General features: G+C 46.9%; 1 protein-coding gene across 1 annotated transcript in view; it reads right to left on the bottom strand.

Moving 5' to 3' along the window:
* Nucleotides 1–2294, bottom strand: part of RELL1 (RELT like 1) — a 55426-nt gene extending 53132 nt beyond the window's left edge. The window contains exon 1 of the mRNA XM_066573205.1: nucleotides 1975–2294. Within this exon, the coding sequence (XP_066429302.1) occupies nucleotides 1975–2041 (67 nt within the window). The 5' untranslated portion in view covers nucleotides 2042–2294. The remainder of the gene's footprint in view (nucleotides 1–1974) is intronic.
* Nucleotides 2295–19341: the final 17047 nt, after the last annotated feature.

Raw genomic sequence — 19341 nt, 5'->3', positions numbered from 1 at the left:
GGCTGGCTAATCCCGAGATTAGCGGCCGCACGCGGTTTTGCCGCGGGCAGATCTGCTGCGGCAAAACCACGGCAAATCCGCCCTGTGTGAACCCAGCCTTAGAGGAGTTGTACCAGAATCACAAGCCATTTCCTATCCACAGGACAGGTGAAAACTTGCTGATTTGTGGAGGTCTCATTCCTGAGACCCCCGCCATATCAACAACAGGGTCCACCATCCTCCTCACTGCACTGGCCAGAGACCAAATGGAGCGCTGGTCACGCAAGTCTGTTGACACTCCATTCACTTTCAATGGGACTGCTGAGATAGCTGAGTGGCAAGTGCTCGGTTAGTTCTGTAAGCCCTATTGAAACACGTGGAGCGCAGACCGCCACGCTCGGCCACTGCTGCATTCATTCTGATGTCACAGTGACAGGAGAGCAAGACAAGGGACCCCTGCTCTTCAGATCAAGGGGGGTCTGAGCGGCGAGACCCCCACTGATCAGTAGGTTATCCCCCATCCTATGGATAGGGGCGAACTTGTGACCCAGTACAACCCCTTTAATGTTCTGTAAGAAAATGCAACGGGGCAAGAGCCTTCCTGTACAGTGAGGGATGCAAATATAGCACCATCCTGTGGCAACCATCTGGTGGTATACATTGAAGGGCTCATTCACATCTGTGTTGGGCCGGTGGCACATGACCGGATTTGAATTGCGGAATCCGCGGTATTCTGCACCCATTCAAAGAATAGAACATTTGCACGTCACACGAGCGGACAACGATTGCTATCTCTGCGGAAATACAATCACAGAATGTTCTATGTTTGTGCGGATTCCGCACGAACGGCTTCCATTGAAGTCAATGGAAGACATCCAACCGCCGGCTCATCTGATATTGACATTGCGGATAAGTTGCAGGCGCCGTGTCATCGCTAGCAACAGCGTGGGAAGTATCGATTTAAAGAGAAAACAAACTTCTGTTCTTCACATGTCTGACGGCAAACCGACGCGGTCATCGGCAATACAGAAGAAATCTGGTACGCAGGGTGGCCGGCCAGGGTCAGAGCCGTACCGCCAGATTAGGGTTGTTGTCCACGTGTTCCGTTACGATTTTTTTTTAACCTTTTTAAAAACTGAACAAATAATGCTATTTATTCCATTAAAATAAATTAAAAAACTGAACAGAAACAAACTATCAACCTTTTTTGGGAAAACCCACTGAAATGAATGGGGGAAAAGAATTGAAACATTAGTTCCAAAACAGAACAGACCCGAACATATGACCGGGCGCCAACGAAGAGCCGATGACATGAATGTAACGCATAACACACATCCGATACATACAGCCACATACAGGCTCTGTCCACGTCACGTCTGTCTGCACAGAGGTCGCGGCACGGGGGACGTTAAAGATTCCGAAAACAGAACCCCAGGATAGAATCTGCCGCAGGTATTCCAGAAAACTGCTGAAACGGAGAGCGACGGGCCGCAGATTACTGGTCATTATGTGCGTTTTATGGACTTTAAACGTTCGCGAGGGGCGCAGACGGCGACAAAGACCTGATGGGAGCAGAGAGGCGGTGACACACGGATGGCGGGGGATCATAAGACAGGAGAGTCCCTGGAGAAGGACATCCTGCAGAAGTGTCACCAGTACAAGTCACAGGGGGCCCTCCTGACACTGCTCTGCCCCCCACTCGCCAGCTGTGACACTACTGTGCCCCCTGCTTACCGGCGGTGACACTGCTCTGCCCCCCACTTGCCGGCTGGGACCCTGCTCTGCCCCCCACATAGTGTGCCCCCCTCCCGTACACCCGCCGCCTCCAGGCTGCACACAAGTTACACTACTAGTACGGAGCACAGAGCCGCCGCCCACCACACCCTGCTCGGCCGGGAGGGTATCACGGGGGCAGCGGCGGGCGGTATCTTATCTATAGGACGGGCGGGGGTCACGGAGTTGCGGTAGGTCTCCCCGCCGGAGTCGCGCACTTACCGGCACTGCGGACCCTTCTCCAGGCTGCCTGCTGCGGCCACACACCAGACTTCACCGCCGGAGACATCTCTGCTCTGCCGCCCGCAGTCTGTCACTCAGCAGCGCCGCCACCGGGTAACGAGCGGGCGGAGCTCCGAGGGCGTCTCATCCCCTCCCCGCCCGCCATCTTGTTATAAGCCGGCTGGGAGCGCTAAAGTTTTCACAGTCTGTCAGGCGGGTGTGGAGAGGACGGCGCTAATCCGCGGTGTGCGGGCAAGAGCTGCGGCGGGTCTGCGCCATAAACCCGCAGCCACTCGGTGCGGCGCCGTGGCGGGAGGCGGCCCTCCAGGTGGACTGAAGCTGAAGGGGAGACACCTGCTAACCGCGCAGCATGTGCTGAGGGGCAACCAGCGGCAGGACATCGGCTAGCGGCGAACAGACGTGGGGGCTGCAGTGTCCCGGCCCCGCAGGCTTATGGAACCCGCTGCCCAATCACAGCGCAGCTGTCATTTCTTCTACTGCAGAGGTAGAATGACAGCTGCGCTGTGATTGGTTGCTAGGGGCAACAGGTTTTCTTCTAGCTCCTAAGAGTGGTTTGGTTGCTGTGAAAACCATATTAATACTAGCTGTAAAAGGCGACCTGCACCCGGGCTAGTGCGATGGCGGGCCGTGAAACTGGGCGCAATATTGCGCACATGCGATATTCCAGCGGGTGTTTTTTTTTTTTAGTCAGAATCTCCACCCATCACTTCAGTGAGGTGGTGACCCTCTGGCACAGTGTAAGCCTCAGAGAATGGCAGGTGGTCCCCACTGTTTTCACGCTGTGCGATGTGTGCTTTCCTGCTCCACTGAGAACAATGGGCGATGCGTTCCGCGGAATGCGCAGATAGGACATGACACGATTTTTTCCTCATAGCATCGCTCATGTATCTGACTCCATTCAGAAGAAAGGAGTTACGGTAATATTCGTGCGTCCGGTAACACCCATTTGCGTGATTTTCTTGGTCGCGTGGAAGCAAACCGTGGTAAAAGGTACATGGAAATCAGTTTTGTGCTGGAGGGGCGCAGTTCATGGGGCGACATATCACACCCATCACGTTATTACGCGGGAGGATACAGTCACAGGTTCACAGGCTGTATGCAGGAAATAAGACAAGGAGGAACAGGAAGTGTGAGGAAGGGCTCCCGGCACCGCTGGACTTCATGCAGTCTATCTTCCGCCCTGCAGTGCTGTCGGTACTACCGAAGTGTTTCCTAGCAGTGGGAAGGATATGTTAAGCCCACATGGGTGCTACTTCCATCCGAATCCTTAACCCCTTAAGGACGCAGACCTTTTTTTTTTTTCCATTTTCGTTTTTCCTCCCCCCTTTTAAAAAATCAGATCTTATTTATCCATCGCTGTCTCGGGGCTCATTGTATTTTCATTGGTCCTATTTAATCTACCTTATTCAGCTTATAATGTACTGAAAAACGGTTAAAAAAAATTAAAAGTGGAGTAAAATGGAAAAACGAAATCCCGCCATCTGTGTGCGCGTCTTGTTTCTATGGCACACACACTGCAACAAAGATGACATGATTCTCCGGCTCGGTGCGATTACTATGATACCAAACATATAGTTGTGGGGTTTTCTTTTTTGCTGTACTAATATTTTTTTGCAAAGGTGTTGAATTTCTTTTTTTTAATTTTCTGCCGCCTATAACTTTATTTTTCCGTAGTTGTGCGAGGGCTCATTTTTTTGTGGGACGTCCTGTAGTTTGCGCTGCTACCATTTTGGAATGCATACGATTTTTTTTTTTATCGCTTTTTAGTACATTTTTTTTGGAGATGGGGTGACTAAAAAAAAAAACGTAATTCTGGCGTTATTTTTTTTTCTGACGACGTTCACCTTGCAGGGGTAAACGTGCTACTTTGATAGATCGGACTTTTACGAACACAACGTTACGAAATATGTATTTTTGTCTTATAATTTATTTTATTACAGATAGACAAAAGGTTTTTTGTTTTTTTTAAACTTTTACTTTTTTTTTTTTTTTTAAGAATTAGCAAAACTTTTTTAAATTTTACTTCTTTTTTTTTTTTTTAGTCCCCAGAGGTGGCAAGAACTTTTGCTGCTTTGATCGCTCCTGCAATATGATGTAATGCCGTAGCATTACATCATACCGCAATCTGACAGGTATTCTATAAAATCACGCCACGGGCATGGCTTGATAGGTAATTTGCAATACCAGCCTCGGCTGCAATGACATCTGCGCTGCAACCCGCATGCTGTGCAAGTGTGATGGGAGGTTTCTCATGGAAAAAACTACCGATCCTCCATTGTGCGTGAAACTCAAAATGAGAGAGGATTGAAATCTCACAAAAGCAATGCAAGGCGTTCTTGCCGAAAATTGACCCGCATCTGCAGGTAAAACGCATGTGGACAAGTGCGATATCGCGCTTCTTCGTGTGAAGGTAGCCTGAAGGGGTTATTCAGCTTTTAACTGCAGAGGGCTATCCTCAGGATCACCCAGCAATAGTAGAGAGGAAGCCCTACGGATAAGCTGTTCACCAGCCCCAGAAACTCGTGCACTGAGCTGCTTTCTGCTGGAAGCTGATTGCTCTGTTCTGTCTGCAGTGGCCGGACTTAGTATTACAGACAAACTTCCCATGCACTTCACTGGGGACTTTAATAAGTCTACAATGGAGAAGAGTAGGGGTGTAATTACTGTATTATCGATAAAGTATAGTAAGCCATACCAGTCAGCTGTATCAAAAGCTAACAAGATATTGTCTTTAATCAGGAAATGCATTGCCTCAAAGGCAAAAAATTATGATTCCTTTTCATTTTGGGCAGCGGACTGCATATTGGGGAGCTTATAAGAGTTCAAAAAAAGAGGAAGCAAATTAATAGTTGGAATTGAAAATCTGAGTTCTTATGAAAGGTTTTCACCCCAGAAGAGAAAAGGCTGATGGGTAATGTTATATTCATATAAATAAGTGAATGGCTAATTTATTAACCCTGTGCAATCCAATTTTGGATTCAGGGTTTTCTTAGGGGGTTTTCTCTTTCTGCCATTATACAAGGGTGCCATCTGCTGGCTAGACCAGTACTGCGGTATGGGACATGCTGGAGAGGCCCCCGACAACAGATCGGCCAGTAAGAATACCCTGCTGGATGTCTTCCAACATCAGAGCTGTACAGCCTTCAATCAGAATGTCTTTAGACGTCAGACAGTTATTCTTTTTGCATCATCAGATATGGAACAGAAGGTCACAGTGGTTAAGGAGGTATTCCAACCCTGGGCAGGGTATGCCATGACTGATTGTTGTTGGTCCTCCGCTCTGCCTGGTGAATGCCAGTGCAGGGCGAACAGGTTGCTGTGTGTGTGCAGGTGCAGATTGGCTCTTGAATCATGCCTGATATGAAGATAGTAATAAGTATGCTGCATACATCAGTGCCCAGGATAATGGAAAACAGCCAAACTAGCTATTCTTTGCTGTTTCCTTAAGGCCATATGCGTAATACCTTGCTGTGGATGGTGAGCCAGCCTATCACCACTATATAATACTGCACATAATAGCATATCTCACAGTGCCATGCGCAGGCTTCCTGTTTTTTTATTTATTCTAATTTCCCACACTGTCGCTTCACAATGGAATAGAACATGCTTTATTCGCTTTGCATATTACGCAATGCATACACGCAAATGTGAGCAATACAGGGTAAGGCAATATATTTGATTGCCTACAATCTACTGCATACGACGCATGCGTAATACACTGTAAACTTGCGCTCGTGTGAGCCTGGCCTCATCTTCATAGAAGTGTATAGGATTTATGGAGTGGCGTACAACAGTCCGCTCAGCTGGTCATGTAAAAACCTGGCCAACACGGTCAGCGGAAATGAGCAAAGATGGAATTCAGGGGCGCAGTGTGACCCGCATCTATCAGCCATCTGAGCCATCCTGTAGATATGCCATAAATGGCTGGGATGGGAATACCAATTTAATGACCAAGAGAGATGAACTAGTGAAGACTTAAAGGGGTTGTCCCGCGAAAGCAAGTGGGTCTATACACTTCTGTATGGCCATATTAATGCACTTTGTAATGTACATTGTGCATTAATTATGAGCCATACAGAAGTTATTCACTTACCTGTTACGTTGCTAGCGTCCCCGTCTCCATGGTGCCGTCTAATCTTCAGCGTCTAATCGCCCGATTAGACGCGCTTGCGCAGTCCGGTCTTCTCCCTTCTGAATGGGGCCGCTCGTGCCAGAGAGCTGCTCCTCGTAGCTCCGCCCCGTCATGTGTGCCGATTCCAGCCAATCAGGAGGCTGGAATCGGCAATGGACCGCACAGAGCCCACGGTGCACCATGGGAGAAGACCTGCGGTCCACCGAGGGTGAAGATCCCGGCGGCCATCTTCGCAAGGTAAGTAAGAAGTCACCGGAGCGCGGGGATTCAGGTAAGTACTATCCGTTTGTTTTGTTTTTTTAAACCCCTGCATCGGGTTTGTCTTGCGCCAAACGGGGGGGGCTATTGAAAAAAAAAAACCCGTTTCGACGCGGGACAACCCCTTTAAGTGAAATAGGATTTTACAAAACCTGCTTAAAACGTGAAGCCATCAGAGATACTACCTCCACTTATATAGCCTTGGGGCAAAGATGGAATGTAAGAAAATCTAGGCAGAGGATATAAACTGTATCATGGGCTTGCTGCGGGTGCTTGTGCATCATTATAGTACATGGAGAATATGTTAGGGCCCTTTTACACGGACTGATAAATCATTCACATTCCCACATCCAGCAGGAATCCTAACGGTTATCGCTCAGTGTAAATGCATGACGTGACTGAGCGATGAAAGAGAATGTTTGCTTCTCGTTTATTCAGTTTCTGCAAGTAGAAAACTGCCGTATTGGACGTGTAAACAGCTAGTCCATATAGGAACCACTGCCTGTTTACTGTGAATTGAGGCAAACAGGCAAGAACTATCCCTGGCCGCTCCGCCTCCATTCACCGAGCAATGCTCTCTCCTGTGTACAAGCATAGGATTATCGCTGGGGCGACCTGTCAGCCATCTGCACCCAACAGGTTATTCCGTGTAAAGAGGGACCTGAGAAGTCCTACAGCTTTTATTAAACTCGTGACCTCAGGCAATGTGTGTGTGCAGCTTTATCTGTTGAATCAACAATGCATTCTGCTATGGTATCTAGGAAATCACTTCATGTCTGGGAGACAATATCCTCTTCTAGGAAAGAATCTATAGGACAGCTGCATCATCTTAAGGTAGATGAGTAACGTAAGCGAACCAGTTGAAAGCAATGGCTTCTATCGTATACAGTGTATGCAAGCGTATTTCTGCTCACAAATACGCCCATGTGCAGGAGCCCTTATGTCTTTATCAGCTTTGTAAATTATGATAGAGCCTGTTCACCCCTCATTATAGCCTCCGTCTAGGGTTCCTACGAGGGTCTCCATTTAAAATCCAGGAAAGGAAGCCAGTGCCAGGCAGCTGCTGCCAAGGCAAATAGAATCATGGGGTGCATCAAAAGAGGTCTAGAGGCACATAACGAGGACATGATTCTTCCTCTTTACAAGTCACTGGTCAGACCACACATAGAGTATTGTGTACAGTTTTGGGCACCGGGACTCAAGAAGGACATCAGAGCTTGAGCGGGTACAAAGGCGGGCAACTAAGGTAATAAATGGAATGGATGGACTACAATACCCAGAGAGGTTATGAGAATTGGGACAATATAGAAATCTCTCCCATCATCTATAGCCAGGACTGTAACAAGGGAGCACCCTTTAAGTCTAGAGGAAAGATGGTTTCTACACCGACATGAAAAAGTTCTTTACTGTAAAAGCAATGAGACTATGGAACTCTCTGCCTGAGCACATGGTAATGGTGAACTCGATGAAGGGGTTAATAGGGAATGGACGCCTTTTTTGAGTGATACAATATTATGTTCTAATCACTTCAGAAGGGTCGGAGTTCTGGGGATTATTCTATTGGAGTCGGGAAGGAATTTTTTTCCTCCTTAAGGCCGCCTGCACACGAGCGTTCCGGATTCCACTCGCGGATTTTCACGCGCGTATGGTACCTAAATGTGCTTGCGAATAGGTGCGGATGCGTGAAAAATCACGCGCGGATATACGCGGATGTGTTGCGGAAAAAAACGCACAGAAAAATCCGGAAGACACCCTTATTGTAAACCCAACCCCTAGAGAACTGCCCATTCCCTGGAAAACAGCTTAAAAACCAACACCCAGACTCCGTTCTGTCCCTCTTGCTTGTGTGAGCACTGTTAAATTATTCTGGCAACATGCTTTCACCCGGTGAGCAGATGTCTTTGTGGGCATGGTTGATCCATGTAACTTTTTTCGGACGTACTGCGGTAACGGAGGAGGAAGAGCCCCCCAGGAAAAAAAGGAGGTACTGGGTGCACCCTGGCTGGTGTCTGCTGGCTGCTCTCTGGTAGATGAGGGGACTGAAAGGACAGATCTGCAGTTGAAATGTGCCTGTGAAGCTCTGTGCTGTGTGCTGGGACGCCTCCTACCACGCCTACTTCCTGTAGTCATAGCAACCAGTGACTCCATCCGCAGCTGCACTCCGGATGTACTGCGTGAAAAAACGCACCCATTGGCCGCCTGCAGACGAGCGGAAATCCCGCCGCGGGATTTCCCGCGGGATTTCCGCCGCTGAAAGTCTGCATAGGAGTGCATTACAATACGCACTCCTATGCAGACGGCCGCGGTTTGGCCGCGCGAAATCTCGCGCGGCAAACAAACCGCGGCATGTTCTAATTTTCTGCGGGGCACGCACTCACCTGGCCGCCGGCTCCAGTCTGCGCATGCGCCGGCTGCGCGGCAGCCGGCACATCAAAGAGCCGGGGCCGCCAGGCGCGGGTGAGTACGCGCTCGTCCCTGCAGGCTCTGGGGTCGGATCGCGCGGCGAGATTTCTCGCTGCCGGATCCGACCCGCTCGTCTGCAGGCGGCCATTCACTTGTATTGGAGGCTTCACGCGCATGATCCGACCAAAATTAGAACAGGTCGCAGATTTTTTCACTCGCGTGAAAAAACGCGATACACATCCGTCCGTCTGGGGACAACTGCGGATCCTCATAGGAGTATATTGGCTGCGGTCTGGGGCGGATTATGTACCTAAAATAACGCGCTTGAAATTCTGCTCGTGTGCAGGCACCCTTAATGGGGAAAATTAGCTTCTACCTTATTTGTTTGTTTGTTTTTTTGCCCCCTCTAGAGCAAGATTTGGGGGAAAGGGAAAGGCTGAACTGGATGGACATATGTCTTTTTTCTGCCTTACATACTGTTACACCTGTAGATGTGATATGAGCTGAACATATATCAGCCGTTAATGAAAACGGTTGAAATCGAGACTAATAGGTCTTCTTTTAACAGGTTTTAATTTGTTTCTGGGATTTTGTGCCAGAAACAACAATGTGATGAACTGCACTATTCTTTCAGCAGTTTTCATTAATGGCCAAGGTAGGTCCCATCCAGCGGTGGCATTTTTGGGATTTTAAACGGAAACGGGACCCCTGGATGAAGGTCATAACAAGGTGAGAACAAGTGCTTACTAAGTTAGAGAAGCCATTGCCAACCACAGAAATAAAGGCCATCTACATAAGGCCGCGATGTGTTTGGTTCATTGGAGCGCTCTGTTCTGGCACATGAAGGTGAAGGGGTCTCTTGCAGGGAACATCCTTCTGTGAGGTCCATATGCCCTAATAGAGTATTTGGACGAAGGGTGTTTGGACAACCCCTTTTATGAAACTACAAATAGACTGATTTTAAATTCTATAATTTGTAAAATGAGTTTATGGGGGAGGCTTGAGAACGGCTCTGGGAAGTGACAAAATGTCAATTGGGTGTATAAAGATATCATTACAAGATCAAGTTTGTGGAGCTTAAAGGGGCATTCCAGGCTTTTTTAACTGCTAATCTATCTCCTTCTACACTTCCTGCTCAGGACCATAGTCATGATGTCACATCCTGTCCTAAACATGAAGTGTAAGAGCAGTGCAACACTCCCATTGATTTCAAGGGCAGTGAAGCCGACACCCAACTTCAATGTTCCACCCGCTGCACTGATAGCGGTCAGGACGATTAGCTGATGGACGGGGATTCTGAGCGTCTGTCTCCTGTCCATCAACTCTGATGACCAGGTGATAGGTCAGCCCTTTAAATTGGTATTCTGGGCTTTTTAAGTGGCCTGGAGGTCAGCCAAAACTACCACTTTTTTCAGTGTACTGCTTTCTGCTATATGAGTGAGAGCTTTGCAGGCCCCGTTGTAGTTATCTGCCCCTCTGCTGTTCAGTTATTACATGTACTTTGCCCCCCATAAATGCATTTTCAGTAAATGAGAAACATTGTGTAAATTGTATATTTGTTCACATTCATTATTGGGGAGTGGCGGGTAGATTGTAGGAAATGCTGACCATTTACTTTTGTGCTAAGCAGTAAGAACTGAGAATCAACAATGGGTCATAACTTACTGCACATACCAGCTATTCAGAGCAGCAGAAAGAATGCCAGACTTTTTCATGTGCAAATACATTACATTTTTTAGTCACTTCAAGACTCGGCCTCGTGTCTTGGACAGCCTGAATTCTTTAAACTTGTGTGTATAAAATAGGACAAGAAGTCACAAACCTGGTTTAGAATTTCTCTGCATCATATACCAGTTAATAATTGTGATGACAATCTTTTTGGATTAGCACCACTTTAATCAGAATTGGGCTAGGTACAGTAACTAGTAGTTAGTGCTCTCTGATTCATAGAAAAGGTTGTAATCTGCTTAGGGGGATCATGGGCAATAGTCAAGTAAAACATCTTCCAGCTGATAGCTAAGGGCCTTTTACATGGCGTGATCATGCACAAGCATTTCTGGGAACATTCGCTTGCACGATCAATAGGCCATGTGAAGGTGCTGTTGATCAATGGACGAACAAGCAAACACTCATTCATCACATGATCACATCTTTTACACAGCATTAAAATAAATCATTGTCAGTGGAACATCTCCCCATGTGAACGGTGGATGTGCTGCCGACAATTGGAATTATTGAATAATTGAAATACTGTTTGAGTGTATTGCCTTGGATCTCGTGGGTCCCCTGGTAAAGTTTGCTAGGGGTCATCAATATATTTGGTAGTAATGGACTATGCAACCAGGTACCCAGAAGTGGTTCCTTTAAGAAATAAACCATCTAAATGTATTGTGAGCGAATTGTTCGACATGTTATGGACCGATCAAGGGACACCATTTATGTCTAAGGTCATGAAAGAGTTGTGTAAAATGCTAAAAATTAAACTACATACCTCAGTCTATCACCCCCAGACAGATGGTCTGGTAAAAGGCCCAACAAAACACTTAAAAGTGTGTTGAGGAAAGTGGTAGAGAAGGATCCCGCGACTGGGTCTGTCTACTACCCTACCTACCGTTTTCCATTAGAGAAGTTCCTCAAGCATCCCTAAAGAAGTCAATGGTTGTGGATTTGTTGCAGGTTTTTCTCGGTGACCTTAACCTCTTAACAACTGCCCTATCGGGAAACTACGTCCCCAGTAAGTGGGCTTTAATCCTAGTGGACGTAGTTTTATGCATCCTCTTTGGATTAATGCCCACCTGCCTGAGGACGTGACAGCTCCATGCTGTCAGTGCCCGCAGGTAGCCGACAGCATGGAGCTGTCATCCCAGGATGCGGGCAGTCCCCCCCGACATTGCAATCGGCGCTATCCAATGGATAGCGCCGATCGCAAAAAAATAAAGAAAACAGTGAAAAAATGTAGTAATACAGCTGCCCTGATGGATCCGATCCATCAGGGCAGCTGAAAATACTCGCGCGGCTTGTCCGCGGTGTCCCATGAAGATCGGGTCCTCCCGAACCCGCCCGCGGTCTTCTGCGCAGGCGCGCCAGACGATGACGTCAGGCGCATGCGCAGAAGCCCGGGAGCCCACGGCAAATTTGAAATCTCCTGGCTCCCGGCTCCTGAAGGTAGCCGGGAGCCAGGAGGTGTTACCGAGGACCGCGGGCACGCGATCACTGCTATCCATTGGATAGCGGCGATCGCGAAAAAGTTTTTAAAAAAAAAGGGAGTTTCACCTCCCCTCATGGATCGGATCTATGGGGGGAGGTGAAAATACTCACCTAAGTCCTCCCCGATGTCCCGGGACCCGAATCCCCATCTGCGCATGCGCGCCCGATGTCAATGTGCACAGAGGGACTCGAGCCCCGGGAAATTTAAAATCCCTCTGCTCTTGGCTGCCATGTGTAGCCAGGAGCAGAGAGATTATACCGGGGACATGAGCACTGTCATCCAATGGATAGCAGTCATCATGTAAAGTTACAAAAAAGTGTAAAATCAAAAAAAAGTTTTAAAAAGTTTAAAAAGCTTGCGTTTCATCTTCCCCCACGGATCATATCCGTGAGGGAGGATGAAATGATGTACCTAAGGCCCGCGGATTTATCCGCGGACCTTACCCCAGCTTCTGCGCACGCGCCCGTCGCCAAAGTGGCGGACGCATGCGCAAAAGCTATGGATTGCCAGGATGATTTAAAATCTCCCTGCTCCTGGCTACAAAACTTAGCCGAGAGCCTGGAGATTTCACGGAGAGCCGCGGTGAGCAGTTCCTGGTCACGTGTTCGCCGTTATCCAATGGATAATGGCGATCACGTAAAAGTAAAAAAAAGGTGAAGTTTCATCTCCCCTCACCGATGTGATCGGTGAGAGGAGATGAAACTTTTTACCGGAGGCCTCCGTATTTGCACCCCGACGCAATCTTCCTCCGTGAACTTTCCCGGATCCTGCGCATGCGACCGCCGGCAAAACACCGGACACATGCGCAAGAGTCGGGGAGCACAGGAAACTTAAAATCTCCTTGCTCCCAGCGAGCAACAATCGCCGAGAGCCTGGAGCAGTGACGGGTGGCCTCGTTGAGCTGTCCCCGGTCACGTGATAGAAAGGTAGCGATCTACCTTAGGTCGGTCTCACATGACTGGATAGGAATTACGGATTCTACATGCGTCTGATCCGCGGTAATACGCAGATCAATCGCATTGGATTACACAATTCCGCTCACATTAGCGGGTCGGAATTGCGTAATCCACTCGCAGAAAAGAGAACGCAGCAGGTTCTATTTTACCGTGGATATGCGCAGCATAGAGCCCATTGTGCTCCATTGTCGTGGATATACCCGCTGCCCATACGCAACTACGTTGTATACGGGCTGCGGGTGCCCGTGTCATCGCTAAGCGACGGTGCGGGAAATACAAACAAAAAAAAAAGTACTGCGAATGACCGCCTGTGTGAGTAGGCAGTTATGCGCAGTACATTACGTGGCCGTACGCAGGGTCACAGCCGGGCTCACAGATGGGATCCGCTGCGGGCCCTTCGCAAGCGGATTCCACCTACGGCTGCGTGAGCCCGGCGTTATTCAGACCGCTACCTGTAATACGCAATTTACAAAAAGCCCCGGGAACGCTCGTCTTCCTGCAGTTCCAGGAGCACCTTGTTGAGCGTCTTCTGTGCGAGACCGCCGCACCTTAGCAGGCTTACGGAGACTCACAGAGCGCCACTTTTTACACCCCATACCCGCTACTGAGGTCACGAAATACCCCCAAAAAGCATGAGAGGAGGGGGGATACCCGGTTTTCTTGCCCCATGTACTCATCCCAACCAGCCTCCGTAATTACCCCTGTCTTTGGAAATACTACACAGTTCACATTATTACTTTTATCTAAGATTTGGGGAACGCCGAAAAGGGCGCGGAGGGGGGGGGGGGAATATTTTTAGGGAGTCAATTTTTATTCCGTACAAATGAACAATGGGGCCTGGGATTTATTCAGTTGTGCCCTGCAATCCAACGGGTGTTCCCTGCATTACAGGCCTAACCATGTGTCCTATAAGTAGATTAGGGCCACAATGGGTATGTTTTTGAACACGGGACAAACGGGGGTATCTATTTTGGGGTGAAGGTCTTCATTCCTATGTACACTGTACAAAAAAACTGTTTTTAAATTGACAAAATTGCCAAAAAAATGAAAATCGTAATTTTTCCCTTCTGCTTTGCTTAGATTTATTCAAATACTGTGGGGTCAAAATATGCAGTACACCTCTAGATGAATTCATTAAGGGGTCTAGTTTTTAAAATGGGGTCATTTGTGGGGGTTCTTTATCGTTTTGGACGCTCAATGGCTCTATAAGTGGGCAATGGGGCCTGGAATTTATTCCGTTGTACCCTGAAATCCAACGGGTGCTCCTTTTTTATTATAGGCCTAGCCATGTGTCCTTTAAGTAGATTAGGGCCACAAGGGGTATGGTTCTGAACACGGGACAAAAAGGGGTATTCATTTTGGGGTGAAAGTCTTCATTCCTATGTGTGCTGTACAAAAAAAAAGTTTTTAAATTGATACAACTGCCAAAAAAATGAAAATTGTATTTTTTTTCCTACTGCTTTGCTTAGATTTATTCAAAAATTGTAGGGTAAAAATACACAGTACACCCCTAGATGAATTCGTTAAGGGGGTCTAGTTTTCAAAATGGGGTCATTTGTGGGGGTTCTCTGTCGTTTTGGACGCTCAAGGGCTCTACAAGTGGGCAATGGGGCCTAAATCACCTTCATGCTAAATTTCTGTTCTGAAAGCCACCGACTACTTCTTTCATTTTGGGCCCCGTTGTGCATCCAGACAAAAGATTAGGGCCACAATGGGTATGTCTCTGAACACGGGACAAACAGGGGTATCCATTTTGGGGTGCAAGTCTTCATTCATGTGTGCGCTGTACAAAAAAAGCAGTTTATAAAACGACAGAATTGCCAAAAAAACGAAAATCACATTTTTTTCCTTTTGCTTTGCTTGAATTCATTCAAAAACTGTAGGGTCAAAATTGGTAGTACACCCCTAGATAAATTCGTTAAGGGGTCTAGTTTTAAAAATGGGGTCATTTGTGGGGGTTCTCTTTGGTTTTGGCCGCTCAAGAGCTCTACAAAAGTGCTATGGGCCTAAAACGCCTTTAAGCAAAATTTATGTTCTGAAAGACACAGACTACTCCTTTCATTTTGGGCCCCATTGTGCATCCACACAAGATTAGGGCCACAATGGGTATGTTTCTGAACACGGGAGGAACAGGGGTATCCATTTTGGGGTGTAAATCCTCATTTTCATGGGCACTATAGAAAAAAAAATGTCTTTAAAATGACATATTTGCAAAAATATGAAATTTTATTTTTTCTCCTCTAAATTGAATTAATTCCTGAAAAAAACTGGTGGGGTCAAAATACTCATGACACCCCTCAGTGAATACATTAAGGGGTGTAGTTTTTAAAATGGGGTCATTTGGGGGTGTATCTATTAGTCTGACACTCATGAGCCTTTGCAAACTTGGCTTGGTGCAGGAAAACAAAGTGTTCCTCAAAATGCTGAAAAGTAATGTTAAATTTGTACGTCCTATAAATGGTTAAAAAAAACACAAAAGTTTTTTAAATGTGCATTCACAATAAAGTACACAGATGAAAATATATATCTTATCAAAAATTCGTACAGTATGTTTGGACATATTTGAGATATTACAGTTGAAAATGTGAAAAAATGACAATTTTTTCAAAATTTTTCCAATATTGGTACTTTTAATAAATATACACAAATTATATCGGTCTCTTTTTCCAACCAAAATGAAGTACAACATGTGGCGAAAAAACAATGTCAGAATCACTTGGATATGTAAAGCCTTTACGGAGTTATGCTACGTTGAACGACGCATGTCAGATTTCCAAAATTTGGCTCCGTCACTAAGGCGCAAACAGGCTTCGTCACTAAGGGGTTAATGGGGAAAATATCCAACCATTCCACAACAGAAATTAACATTTTGTGGTTTTCTAAATCTCCATGATGGGTCAATTCCTGCTTGTTAATTTTTCAAACCATCTAGAATGAGATTTTACAATCTTATCATGTTAGCTACTACTTTGTTGTGTTTCGATTTTTATGACTACAACTCCTTAAGGAAAACTATTGCAATTCTGCTACGTAACTTAATATATAGGCAAAGGACACAGAACATATCTCTTGTGACAAGAAATAGAAATACAGCACTTTTCTTTTGAGAAGTAAAATGCCATACCGTTGGCAAATAAGATGATGGGAGCATGCCCCTAAAAACAACTGCGCCACCAGCCACTGGGCATAGGAGAGGAGGAGACAAAGAATAGAATGTATCCTGGAGGTAGAAGGTCTGGAAAACCCTCATAAGGCTTGCCTAAGCAGACACTGCATGCTATAGAAAGGTCCGGTGGATAGGATCAAAACAAGAATATATTCCCATTCCAAGAAAAACAAGACAAGCAACTTTTACCCCTTAGTGACCAACCATTTTACTAATGGGTCTTAAAGGAGTATTCCAGGCACAGACTAGCATTTTAAAATCTAATGTACATCACAATAAGACGTTTTGGTCACTGGATATTAGTGTATCTTGACGCAACCGGAAGTACTGGTGGAGTCAAGATTCAAGGAGTTTGACAGGGGGTTGCCGCCCCCTGTTCGTGATTGGCTGCACGGCATTGTCCCCTTTCTGTGGCTCACAAGGTCATGCTTCTGGTCTAGTGTTCACTGTAGCTGCTGTCCCAGCATCCCCGCTCTCATTGTCCCTGGCGCCCCTTTTTCGGCTTAACAGTTGTTGCTGCTGGCCCTACACTCGCCTCCGCTGGCTTGTAGCGGGCCGCTGCTACTCTCCCTGTGGAGCCTTCGTTTCCCCAAACACCACCTGCTCCTGGCTGACAACAGGTGACCATGCTGAACACAAACATCCTAGGTGAGTATACAACCCCCCCTCCCCTCCCGCAGCCACTCTCCAGCACTCAGCAATCCGTACCTTCTAAGTGCCAAGCACCGCCGTTCAGCGCAGCGGCCCACAGCAGCGCCATTAACTCAACAGCTGCGCTCCGCGTTTTGGAGTACAACACCGCTCTGAACATCTCCGGGCAGCTGCTGCTCACCGCTTCGTCACACAGGAGGACTGGGAAGTGCACATCTAGCTCTCTCACCTTTCTCCACGGCGTGCTCGAGTGCCCTTCAGCGCTGATAAGTCCTGAGCGCCAGCTTTGACCTTCCTCCACTGTGGACGGCGCTGGCCACAGGACCTGTGAGGGCCAGTATGGGGAAAATGCAGGACAGCCAATCATGACGAGGGGGCGGCAACCCCCTCCCAAACTCCTTGTATCTTGGCTCCACCAGTACTTCCGGTGGCGTCAAAATACACTAATACCATGGTCACTGTACCTGCTCTAGTTACTTTCTTCATTTTCTGTCTGTCATGTGACCATCTGTCTGAAATATATCTCCACTTCCTCTAACATCTTGCCCACAGCCTCCTACTTCCTGTGAACAGTGCATAATGGAAGGACAGGAGCAGAAGCACGGTGCTGTGTTGCTCATGTGCAGTTCAGAGTGCTGGAAGGTCTTGTCTGTTGGCTTCAGCAGCTTTCTCTGGCACCGAGTGAGAGGGAGGTTGGTGCTAGTAACTTGCAGAACCTGTGCATTGTGGGCAGAGCTACAGCGCTAGCCAGTAAACAAGCTCTGTGCCTGCTGGAAATTGTAGGTAGCAGTTTGTTGTATTTGCTGCGGACATAACACATGCAAGCATAGCAGCTACACGGGGTGAAGAAGAGGGTCCAGAGGTAATTAGCTATACCTCCTTGATTTCAGCATTTTCAGAATTTCCATTTAGTGCCTGGAAAACCCATTTAAACACAATGGCATAGTCTAAGGCCCACTACAATATTATTGTGCAAGGAAAAGACTGGGCTTGCCAGTCTAATGACAGTCAAGCTTCTGCTCTAACAGGCAGTGGGAGCTGAGAAACCTCCAATCTCAGCTGTTTAACCCCTTACAAGCCATGGTCAAAAGCGATTGCGGCATGTAAGCACTTAACAGGGAAAGAAGGCTCCCCCTGTCACCCATGGGCATTCTGTGGTGCGATCACAGAATGCTGATGAGATGCCTTGGCAACTAGAGACCTAATCAAGTCCCCCGAGTCTGTCATGCAAACCAGTCTACTAGACCTTACCCCGGCAGGGTCTACTATAAGAGCTGTCAAAAATATGCAACACTGCAATATATAAGTAGTTTAGTGTAGTATACTAACAATCAAGTGATTGCATCTTCAAGCCTCTTTGAGAAACGAAAAAAAATTAACAAATATTTGAAGTTTAATTTGAAACAGTTAAAAAAATTTACCTATAAGCGCTAATGCCCACGGACAGATTTCTGCCGCGTTCCCCACGGCAGAATAATGCAGCTATTAGGTTCTATTGAACCTAATAACTTTTCTGCCTCTCAGTGCTCACATGCGTGATTCTGCCACGGATTTCGGCTGTGGGAAAAAAATACGGCATGTTTTATTTCACTGCGTTTCTCAGCTGAGGTCTCCATTAATATAGTATTAATGGAGACCGTGGAAAAACGTGTGTTTTTCCACGATCGCCAGCATGGACTTTTTGTTTACCACCACGGTACTCCCGCAGCGTAAATCCACAGGTGTATCCCACTCCACCCGTCAGCATGAGCCCTAAAACACCCTTTTTATAAAAAAAAAAAGTACACACACATTAGGTATTGCCGTGTTTACAATGACCTATACTATAAAAATATTGTCTGTTATTTTGCACAGTGAATGGTGTATAAAAACAATACTAGAGCTTTTTTACATTCATGCGCCTCTCAAAAAAATGCAATAAAACTTCTCAAACTGTCACACATACTCCAAAATGGTATCAATGGAAACTACAACTGTAGTGGCCCAGAACACCATCCTGGTCCCCTCCATAAATGTCATACATGTTTGTCTTATGTGGATGCACTGTGCAAAGCTTGTCCTGTCATATCCAGTGTGTGTGTTGCACAGCTGCGGTGCTTGAAAGGTTCACTTTAATAAAAAAACATTGCCTGCCTGTAAATGTATGTCTGTCATGTGGTATAAGTGAGGGTATAAATAGGAGTTTTTGAGAGTGGGAAGAGAGATCCATCTTCAGAGAGTTCCAACTGGTGCCACCAAACACAGAGCCGCATGGAAGCACCTTCAGCTTCCTTGTGGTGAAGATGGAAGAGAAGTAGAGCTATCCCGTTGCGACTGCAGTCTAGATGTGAGTAGAGTGAGCCACAAAACACAATAGAGAAGAGCACTGGTAAGCAATTCTGTATAGAGAGACCCAGTGCAAAAGTACCAATTCAATCCCACAAGGTGTTCCTATACGGCTGTCCAAAGCCTGGATCACAGTGTACAAGTACGCTACTAAGTCACACCCACGTATCTCCAGTGTGGGGTGTTAATCGCTAAAGTAAATAATTGCTGCCAGAGTGTCTGTGGAGTGACCCCTACCCCTCTTCCT

The sequence above is a fragment of the Eleutherodactylus coqui genome, chromosome 7, assembly GCF_035609145.1.
Source record: "Eleutherodactylus coqui strain aEleCoq1 chromosome 7, aEleCoq1.hap1, whole genome shotgun sequence".
Classification (NCBI taxonomy): Eukaryota; Metazoa; Chordata; class Amphibia; order Anura; family Eleutherodactylidae; genus Eleutherodactylus; species Eleutherodactylus coqui.
This window is presented reverse-complemented; position numbering and strand designations above follow the sequence as displayed.